Raw genomic sequence first — 11,161 nt, 5'->3', positions numbered from 1 at the left:
TTTCATTTTTAGCCGTCCAATAAAAGTCCACCAATACAATATTCAGATAATCGAATAAGGCTAATTTTTTGTTCATGATGGAAAACATAAATGGGACAGTTTAATATACTTACGTGTATGCCACGTATGCAATTTCTACGTAATTTCTGTGTGCCTGCGTATCATGCATCACACTGCCTGAGTATCAACTTTGAGTTTCTCAATCTACAAAGTGCACTCGAGCGCGTGTGCTCTTCGATTCTTCTCCCGTCTTTTATCCGTCTCAACCTCTCGCGCCTCTCTCTCGCTCTCTCTCTCATCGCTGTAGGAGGAAGAGCAGCAGCCATGGAAGGGAGACAGAGCGTTGTGGATATATCGAAGAGCATGCCTCCTCCAAATCTAATAGTCCAGCTTCAGACCCGGTTCAAGGAGCTGGAAACCGGCTTTCGATGTTGGCTCGCCAAGCAGTCGTTGCCAGTCGAGGCCGCTGTCGTCACAGGCACCAGCGCTGCTCAGGGTGCTGCCATCGGGGCCTTCATGGGCACCCTCACCTCCGACATCTCGTCATCTTTCCCGACACCTCCGCCTCAGGCCGGCCTCAACCCTCAGGCCATGGCTTCCTTCAAACAAGCCCAGGTCAGTAGAAGAAAAGATGAAAAAACAAAGGAATTTTTTCTATCATCATGTCCTGTTGAAAACTGACTTTTTAAGTCTTTGAGCTCTAAATTAGGAGTTAAATCATTAGAGAATTTAGAAATCCTTTTGTCGATAATCAATTCTTACTGCTGTGGTTTTTATTTCATTTTTATGTTTTCAATAGAACTTCACAGGTTATCTAGAATTAAAATATCTATAATTACAATAACAAATATCATGAATGCAATTAAATGAACAGCATGCTATTGTATGTACTATGTAATTATATGCATGTTAGTGTAACTTAATCCAAGACATTTTTTTTTGGGGTTTGAGAATGTGCAAAATTAGGAAATTCAACTAAATAATCCCTATTTGATACGAATCCAGCATGATATGGCGGATTAGGGCTCTTTAAGTTGAAATACAACAAAAGAAGAAGGAAAAAAAAGTGATGGTTTACTCCCTTTTTCTTATTTCTCCAAAATGGTCTACTTTGCTTTAATTCAACAAATCTTTTGTTTCAGTCTCCGAAATAGGCGTAGACCTAGTTGGAAATGAGTCCTAGGATGAGATGAATGAAGGCAAGAAGTGTGATTTAAAAAAAAATAAAAAAATAAAAAAATAAAAAAAATAAAAAAAATAAATGAAAAAAGGGGCTTTTAAACATGTATTCGACCGGTCAACAATGTTTATCTATCCTCATTTCACTATATATTCTATGAAACTGATTTTGTATCATATGATAAAAGCGTATGGACTAAACAATCTGCACAAAGGACCTATTGCCAGGGTTATGAAGGCGTTTGTCTAAAATAAACCTAAAAATAGGGTAAATTTTCAGCTTTTCACTATTTAAAACATGTGTTTGGCCTTTTGGAGGTGCTGTTTGAACATCCAATTTTTCATGACAGTCAATAAAGAAATTTATGTCACTTTTTCTACCATATTGGTGCCATGTAATTTATTGATTTAGTGCTGAGTATGGCTTCTTTTTGCCCTATGACATGTTAGAGATTTTTGAATTGTTGATTTTCATAACGTCTATGTTTATATCTCATATCAGTGGCCTTTTTCACTTTTGCAAAACGATACTTATTTTTCTATCAATCATATGATTTGAACATCATTGCACTGTTTATCTGTAGGCTCTTACTGGTGGCCCTTTGGTGCAAGCCCGCAACTTTGCAGTTATGACCGGCGTGAATGCAGGCATATCTTGTGTCATGAAAAGAATAAAAGGAGTGGAGGATGTCCAAACGAGGTAAAGTGGCTCTGAATCTTTATGGGTGTTTTTCTTCATTAAAAAAAAAGTGTCATACTCCACGAATCATCTATGATACTCAAACTGAAGTTTGTTTGTGTGAAATGCAATTGTGCTTGTGGGTTAGTGAAATTCTCACCATGTCAATACAATCTGTTGTTACTTGTTATCTACATCCATTTGAAGAAGTTCAGTGTAAACTAACTTCATTGAAATCTAAGGAGTACACTGCAAGATCTGCATTCAGATACTGGAAGAAATATTTAAACAATACAGATCTTCCAAATGTTGGACAACAACTGCAACCAGGAGAGTTGATGCCGAAGTTGGATGCATGTCTTGTACACATACTGAAAGAGTTATTGCAGGACTGCTTGCATACTATTTATGCAGTTATAACTTATAATGTATGACTACTTATCAGGATACCTATTTCTATACACCACCACCACCACCTCCATTCCAATGATCACAATCATCATCATCGTAGCCTTGTCTCATGAGGTTCAGCTTTACAAATCCTGTTTTGCCAATCATCAATATTTGAAACAGGAATTCTCATGATTTACTTGACGAAGATTCTGAATGGCTGCTGACTTACCATTTTAAACCTAATTTACTCAGGCTTGAGACTGGCTGGTGTGTTGCTAATAGGCGGAGTCAACTATATCTTTTGCTTGTATGAGTTAATATTTTTATACAGTATTATGCCTTCTTTTTTCTTGAAATGATAGTACTCTTTAGTATCAGTGCATGACTGTACTGACGTGTCATCTTATTGTTCCATGGGTGCCTTGTTTGACAGCTCGTGTCCATGTTTGACCCTAAGCACATCTGCGCCGAACTTACATAGATCTCAACAAATATGATTGACTGCCAACCTGAAAAACATGTTCAATCAGTGCCACTATACAGTGTCTCAGAAACCATATCGAATTGGAGATATGCTTACTTCTGCACCATACACTTCTTAAATCAAGCACTAAAAACTTGCAAATGTTCCTAAGCAGTTTTGAAGAAGGATAAAAACATGGCCTACTTCTCATAAGATGCAGCCAAGCAATCATCGCTCATCAGAGAACTGGTTTTGTATTATTTTAATTTTCTGAGATTCTGAGGTTTGTTCCTTGGAGATTGTCATCTGTAGGTGACAACAATATAATGATTCACTAAGTGACTATCCTAGTATTTCACGAAGAGGAATCACACTTACAAGGTACCACACATCAGCAAATGTAGAGTTTGGTGATATGTAGGATCTCGTACATGTAGAGCCCATTTTTCAGTTATCCATACTGTTGGCATGGTGGGCCCCATTGAGGATGGGGGATTCCCAAGAAACCTCTCAGATTGGGAGTTCTCAACCTTTGATTTGTGGCCTGAAAATAGATGGTTAAGATTAAAAAGCAGTGATGGTTCGCATTCAACGTAAAAGGCCAATATAAAAGGTTAGCATCTTCTACTCTGGGAGATGTTTTGGGGACGCCCCAACCCCCCATCAGATCAACAATCTGGATCACCAAACCATGGGTCCAATCTACAAAATTTCCCATGTCTCCAACCTGTGTGTTTCCTGATGCACAGGACCTTATTATTGCTCTTTCATTGATATTTTGCCCACCTCACTGTTATCAAGTATTTCATGTACTTTGAACCTGTTGATATGTGGGTTGAGCGAGTTTGAACTTTTTCATGTGTACTTAATGTTACAAATGTTTTGACTTCAGAAGACTATTTCTTGCAGTATGGTGGCAGCTTTTGGGTCTGGAGCCATGTTTTCGTTGGTTAGTGGCATGGGGGGCCCAAACCTGGCAGCCAATGCAGTCACTTCAGGACTGTTCTTTGCACTTGTTCAAGGTGGCCTTTTTACGGTATGCATTTGAATCTCCAAGCAGCCCCCCTTAATTAAATATTTGTTTTTTGTTTGCTCTCGACCGTGGCAATGCTGCGTGCTAGCTTATGTTGTACGCAGTTTATTTATTTGTTTGGATTGATAGCACAGTTTAATCCTTTCATAGAAATTTTAAACCGTGGAGTTTAATTCATCCCGCATTATGAACAGGTCTTCTCACTCGAATATTGCATGTATCACTATGTCATCAATCGATTCATTGCATTTATTACACATGATTCATGCCGATACATTGTGGTATTTGAATATCGTGATATATTGGCATTTATCAGTGATGGTATCTTTTGTCACTGAACCATGATACTAATAGTATCAGCCAATACCATAGATACATCGAACATGGCACATTTGTTGGTTGCATAATAATAAAGTTTGTTAGGATCCCACCATTCCACTGTCAATTCAGTAGAGCATCAAACTCTAGCAACAGTTGCACACTACATTCATTTGGAAGTTACTCAGTTAAATGTTTTTGAAAATGAAACTCTGTGGTGTTGCAGCTCATTAGATTAGAGTAGCCTTTTTTTGTTGCTGTTTTTGTGGGCCTATGATTCAAATACTTTCTTATTGAGCCTTCGATCAATCAATCCAATTGCTATGTCAGCAAGGCATAGCTGTTAACTGTGTCATATGGACACTCCTATTCCTAAAAATTTCCTATGTCAGTGTCAAATGTGTCAGATACACATTGATGCTACTGTTGGGGAAAACCTTCAATTCATCCTTTTCTATGGTCTTTTAATATAAGTTGGATGCTACTTTTATGGTATTGATGCATTTCATCATGCCTTTTTCTTTCATGGAAAAAAAATCGTCAGCTTTTCTCCCAGCAATTTGGGACAGGCTTTTGTGAGAACATATTTCTATAATATTTGTGGGTAAAGAGGAATCTCATAAAATTGGGGAAGTTGCTAGGCGAAGATTTTTTTCAAAGTAGCTAGGGGCAGATGCAGAGGATGAGGAAAAATTCAAGCTGATTCTTCTTTAAATGGATGCCAAGAGGAAGCAATGGATGCAATTGCCTTCCAATTCAAGTGGAAGGGTAAGCACAAAGGTAAAAGAGAGCTTCTAGGTCTGAGGTCTTCAATTAACTACAAGGGCAGAAACTCAAGGAAAGGCATGCAGGAGGTAGGGGATTTACTACAAATAACATACGCGTGAATATCCTATCATGGGATAGTAGAGGGGTGTCTGGGGAAAATAAAAACTGGCTGTGGCTAATGCTATTAGGGTGTCTAAGGTTAAGCTGGCGGCGCTGCACAAGTCGAAGTGTGAGTCAGTGGATGGGGCTCTGTTCAGGTCCTTGTGGGGAGAATGGTGATTGTGATTGGGAGTGCGTAGATGCAGTGGGTGATATAGGAGTATTCTAGTTATTTGGGATGCGGTTTTGATTAAAGGGCGGTGGTCATTGTCCATCTGATTCAAATAAGTTGGATGTGGGTGGAGCCATGTATGGCCTGAATGTTTTCGTGTCTGAGGCCTTCTTTTTGGGAGGAGCTCAGTCGAGTCCCTTGCCTCTGGGACGCCCCATGGTATCTAGGAGGTAATTTCAACGTCATTAAGTTCGGCTTTGAGAAGCTAGGAGGATCCTGCATTATAGCCTGTATGGCTGGATTCAATTATTTTGTGGAAAATGGGGCCTAATTGACAATCCTATGTTGGGCGCCAAATTCTCATGGTTGAAAAATCAAGGAGGCCTAGTGATGAGACTGGACAAATTTTTGTTCAATGGGGCTGGGATGGATTATTTTTGGAATCTCATGTGTGGGTTCTTCCTAATCACCTAACTGATCACGAGCCCATATGGCTTTCTTCAGCGCTGGAGTCCTGGGGTCCGAAGCCATTCCGTCTCAAAAGCATGTGAATCGATCATCCAAATTTCTATCTTAAGCTCAAAGCCTCGAAAGTGAAGTTGTAGGACCGGAACTAAAAAGATGTTCATAAATGTTTTCAAATCTAAACAGACCTTGCTAAATGAACTAGCATACTTAGATGTTTTGGAAGAAGATAATGGCGGGCTGTCTGCAGCAGAGCGGGAGAAGCGCGGGCAAGGAAGCAGTGGCTCGCGGAGGGTGATACATCTTATTTCCATAAAGTGGTGGTTGCTCAAAGGACTAATCGGATCACATTTGTAAAGTTGAGGGACTCTACATTCACATCCAAGAAAGAGGTATGTGCTAATTTTGTTAATCATTTTCAATCCCTGTTACCTATCTGGACTTGAGTTTAGCTCTATCTTTGCCTACCAAGCAGCAGCTATCAAAAAACCTTTTGATGCTATAGAAGTTAAAGAAGTGATAGCTGGGGTGGCAGGGGACAGAGAGCCGTAAGTCCCAACGGCTTTCACCTGCTCTCCTTTCAGAGTTGTTGTGATATTATTGATGGAAATGGTGATCCCAAATATTTGCATTCTTTGCAAGGGAGACGAGGAAACAGTTGACCACTTTTTCATTCATTATCTGTTAACTCAGAAGATATGGGACTCTGTTTATCATCTTGCAAGATTTATTGGTGCATGCTTGCTTCGGTGGATTGTTTTTTACCGGCAGGTCATGGGGTTTGCCTTTGGAACCTTGTGCGCGCGGAGTGGCGCTAGGTGATCATAGCATCCTTTTGGGCGATCTAAGGGGAAAGAAATGGGAGGTGCTTCAATGATATTGTTAAGGATGCTGATTTTGTTATTTGTAGGGTGAAGTCTTTTGTAGCTGAATGGGCCTGTTGTATTTTGCTTTTGAAAGATAGATCTTTGCTTTTTGCTAGATAGGGCTGTTTGTTGTTCGGCACTGCCCCTTTATCTTTTCTTTTTCCTTTTTCCTTTTTCCTTTTTTATTTTTTATTTTTATTTTTATTATTTTTATTTCTTTGAGAGATAACATTAACTTTATTAGAAAGCTCGCAAAAGCGAGAAAAGAATACAACCCGAGCAGGGTAGCCTAAACAAAACGACCAGCAACAGGAATAGTTTTAACATAAACAGCCCAACTAGATACCAAAAACTTTACTTTCCTAATAAGCTCTTGAGCACCCAATTTCTCATTCTGGAAACAACACCTATTCCTAGCACTCCAAGTAGCCCACAAAATGGCCATGATTGCTAATCTCCACATAACTATACCTGCCTTGCCAACTCCACTCCCATGCCATGCCCACATGAGATCAACCACTGTCTGCGGCATCGCCCAAGCAGTATTGAAAAAACTCAAAAAATGCTCTCTTGCTCTTAAGGTAAGCGGGCAATGAATAAAGAGGTGATCAATCGACGCCACATCCTTCGTAAGACATATATTTGGGACAATAAGAGATGTCCTCTGTAGATTGTCCACTGTAAGGGCTCTCTTCCGACCCGCTAGCCATGCAAAAGCTGTCACCCATAGGGGAACTCCATAGAACCGGTGATGGTAGGGATGTGGCGAATTGGGAATTTCATTCGGCGAGCTAATTATCCAAAATATCAATCTGACCAAGAAATTGCCGGAGGGGTGCACCATCCATATAAGCGAATCTCTCTCACTAGGAGTATAATCCTTCAAATGCTATAATAGCCCGACAAACTCAACAAGCTCTTCATCCATCATATTCTTACGACAAGGAAGATTCCAAACTACTCAACCCCGCGAATAGAGTAGCAATTCTCCACTGAGATAAAGCGGTCAGAGGCGATCGAGGCCACCCTAAGAAAAAGATTTTTAAGTGCACTCTTACCGCACCAAACATCCACCCAAAATCGTATATGGCTCCCATTACCGAGAGAAAGCAATTCCCCTACGAACCAAGTGTTCGGTCACCGCAATCGCCTTCCAAATGGATGAGGCTCTATAGAGAGAAGATCTCTTCACAAACCATTCACCCACAGTTACGCCATACTTGTTTGCTATCACTTCCCTCCACAATCTTTCCGGCTCAGATCCAAATCTCCAAATCCACTTCCCAAGCAAGGCGAGATTCATATCCTTCAAACTTCTAACTAATGTTGTGCCTACACATCTCTTCCCACCTCAACAGATGAAATTTCCTCCCATCCTTGTCCCCTTTACAAAGAAAATGTCTTCTTAACTTCTCAAGCCTAGTCGACATCGTCCCTTTATCTTTCAAAAAAAATAAAATGATGGGGATCTTATGGTGATTGTGGAGGATTTCTTTTACAAGGCTTTTTTGGGTAGGTATCGGGGAGCGTCCTTTATAGCTCTCGTCCCGAAGAAAGATGGTGTGGAAGCTTTGTCTGACTTGCAGCCTGTTAGCCTGACAGGCAGGGTTTATAAGATCATGTCTAGAGTGCTAGCAACCAGGTTGAAGAAAGTGATTGGGGATGTGGTTTCTTGCTACCATAGTGCTAAGGGACCACTTGGGTGTTCCTGCCTCTTGGGGTGTACGGAATTCCCCCTGCCTTAATCTTGATAACTTCAGGTCTGACTTGAAGTTATTGGGATGTTGATTTGGGATGGAAATGCAAATTCTGCAGATGGGTTTCTGAAAATAGCGTCTGACTCAGGCATGTTGTTTTTTGTTTCTTTATCAGAATCACCATGGATGTGGGATTCAGTGGTGATTTGGTTTACAACAGTACTCCAAATACTGTTTACATACTGACAGTTATTTTCTTGGTTACTGCAGCTTGGTCAAAAATTCTCTCAGCCACCAGCAGAAGACATGTTTTATGCCAGAACCAGATGCATGTTGACAAACCTTGGCCTTCAAAAGTATGAGAAGAACTTCAAGAAAGGGCTCCTTACGGACAGCACTTTACCTCTGCTCACTGATAGGTAGGTAGAACTCTCATTTGTTTCTTTACCTCGTAGCATGATCTACCCAGAAGTGTCATCGATCAGGAATGGTAAGAAAAGGAACTGAGATCTTTTACTTGGCACAATCTGTTTCAGTGCTCTCAAGGATGCGAGAATCCCACCTGGACCACGGCTTCTCATTCTCGATCACATCCAAAGGTGAGAGACAAATACCAGGTCTGTGTGTGTTTGGATGGACTATTTTAATGAATTGCCATTGCTAGCCTAATAGTGGAAATGACCAAATTTTAGACACCTTCATTACAATTAATATACATAGGGACTGGGCTCCACATTGAAATCAGATCACTTTCAAGTCAAACTCAGAGAATATGAGTTCATTCTGAGGCTTCTTCCTCATCATCCATGGTAGGAAATGTCTTTGCAGTTTGGTCATTTCCCCGTGTTCAAACCACTATTAGTAATTCACTTCACTTGTGCATCCAAATGGAGCCTAATGTTTTCCTAGATTCATCTTTTTGAATTGGTTCCTAGTAGAGCTGTACACGAGTCAAGTTAGCTTGGTCAGCTCACTTGACTCTCCTTGGCTCGAAATTGGATTCGGACCGAGTCGAGCTGGTTTTTGGAGCTCGAAAAAATTTCAACCCAAGTTCGAGGTTGCCCGAGCTTGACTCAACTCGGCTCGAACCTCAACTCGAATCGACTCGGATCGAATCGGCTTGGTGACTCCGTTATTCTTATCTTGATGCTGCTCACCAAGTGTTTGATGAAATGGCTCAACGAAGCGTTGTTTCGGATGGGTACATTCTCCGCAGAATCGGCTGGTGGCGAGGAAGGAATGGATACAAAACAAATCACTAAAAAAAAAAAAAAACTTTACACTATAGAACTGCCCTCGTATCTTGTTTTTTATGCTGCTTGATGAGTGTTTGATGAAATACTTGTGAGGTGTTGTTACTGTTTTGCATTCTGTGAGAGAGTGAAGAAGATTTATGTGTTTGAGAAAATGTCTCACAGGCTCGGACTGGCCTGAGCTGCTGACCAAACCGAGCCGAGCTGGCCAGTCAGGCTCGAAGACTGAGCTGAGCCGAGTTTGAGCTGGGGTTAGCTGCTGGCCGAGCCGAGCTGTGCCAAGCTTTACTCGGTTCAACTCGTGTACAGCTCTAGTTCCTAGTGAACTGCAAACAGTGATTGTAGGAAGAAAGTTGATAACCCTCTTTCTCAGCTCAGTATCCAAAGTCTTGGCCATTCACCCACATCCAACATGCCCCAGCCCCAAAATAAGGCTGTTCTTCCCACAGATGTATGTTGAACACAGACTGTTTATCAATTTGTTTCTTACCATACACACGCCCCAGTAGGTGAATGGCCCAGATCTTTTACACATTTCCCATTCTCGCATATGTTCGAGGGAATCTTCTTTGTGGAAATATGCTTAGCAAGGCTCTAGATCCTAATTGCTTATTCGATATCCACAGGGATTCTGAGCTCGCAAAAGAGAGGCGGTGAAAAGCTTTTGATTCTGCTTCTGGATTAGCTCATTCAGATCTTGCAGAACTATCATAAGGGTTTGTCGTCGTTGTCAGGTACTGGTTCATGTAGAATAGTTATTAGATTGTTGCAAAAGAGAGGCGGTGACAAGCTTTTGATTCTGCTTCTGGATTAGCTCATTCAAATCTTGCAAAACTATCATAAGGGTTTGTCGTCGTTGTCAGGTACTGGTTCATGTAGAATAGTTATTAGAGTTTGATATTTTCAGCGATGAAAAGGCCACCATGAAACATTTCAAATCTTTCTGCTTTAGCTTAAAACATTTTGATGTAATTTTGAGTAGCTCCTGGTTAGGAGTAAGGACCACTGAATTCTTTTTTATCTGCACAATTTGTACCCCACTGACTGATAAACACACACCCATCCTTTCTACTTTTTGATTCTACCCCAACCAGAGGAGTTGTATTCCATCCTCTGGTTGACTCTGTACTAGTGGGGACTGGGTTTCCTTGATATGATGGCCCCCCCCGTTGTATAGACCACTCACCGTTGATCTTTATATGCAATATTTGATCTATGTTGATTGCATAATCCTCACATTTTGGGCCCATATGGATCTCCCAAAATGGTCATCTGGGCAGGCTTCTTTACCACCGAATAAAATCCTGAGATTGTTTCAAGCCTTGCCTGAAATGTTATGGACACTGACTGGGGCCGGAAAGATGGACACTGATATTGGGATAGAGAAAAGAGTAAAACAGAAGTCTGTTTGGGTATTCCCATTTCGTGGATCACCTTGGCCCATATTCATGATTGAATGGAATACCATTTCCTCCACCTAAATACTGTCCCATCACGGTTGTTGGTACCATCCAAACGGTTTTTGCCTTTTCCCGTGTTTCTTAAATGATGAAATTGTGGTTTTAAATAATTAACATTTGCAGGAGATGTCAAAGAGTATATGCAGTTGATCAAATGGCCTGAATGTCTTGAGGGTGCATGGTTTAGATCATCACATACCTGTACGGACCTACGGTACACAATATGGAGGTCCTGAGGCATTAGATCCCTTCCCTCTATCCAATCAATGCCACGTTTTGCCCTTTATATATCCCACTGATGTTGGGATCATTGGAC

General features: G+C 40.9%; 1 protein-coding gene across 1 annotated transcript; it reads left to right on the top strand.

Moving 5' to 3' along the window:
* Positions 1 to 236: 236 nt before the first annotated feature.
* LOC131239205 (chloroplastic import inner membrane translocase subunit HP30-2-like) lies at positions 237 to 10,357 on the top strand. The gene is made up of 6 exons (XM_058236788.1): positions 237 to 615; positions 1,764 to 1,879; positions 3,624 to 3,750; positions 8,403 to 8,551; positions 8,669 to 8,731; positions 10,012 to 10,357. Exons 1-6 carry the CDS (start codon positions 325 to 327, stop codon positions 10,040 to 10,042), a joined length of 777 nt encoding a protein of 258 aa, XP_058092771.1. The 5' UTR covers positions 237 to 324; the 3' UTR covers positions 10,043 to 10,357.
* Positions 10,358 to 11,161: the final 804 nt, after the last annotated feature.

This window comes from Magnolia sinica, chromosome 3 (genome assembly GCF_029962835.1).
Source record: "Magnolia sinica isolate HGM2019 chromosome 3, MsV1, whole genome shotgun sequence".
Taxonomy (NCBI): Eukaryota; Viridiplantae; Streptophyta; class Magnoliopsida; order Magnoliales; family Magnoliaceae; genus Magnolia; species Magnolia sinica.
This window is presented reverse-complemented; position numbering and strand designations above follow the sequence as displayed.

Coding starts and splice junctions, on each gene's coding strand:
- LOC131239205 (XM_058236788.1), top strand. CDS start 325: ATGGAAGGGAGACAGAGCGTTGTGGATATATCGAAGAGCATGCCTCCT. Junction 1,880..3,623: donor GTGGAGGATGTCCAAACGAG/GTAAAGTGGCTC, acceptor TATTTCTTGCAG/TATGGTGGCAGCTTTTGGGT. Junction 8,732..10,011: donor ATTCTCGATCACATCCAAAG/GTGAGAGACAAA, acceptor CGATATCCACAG/GGATTCTGAGCTCGCAAAAG.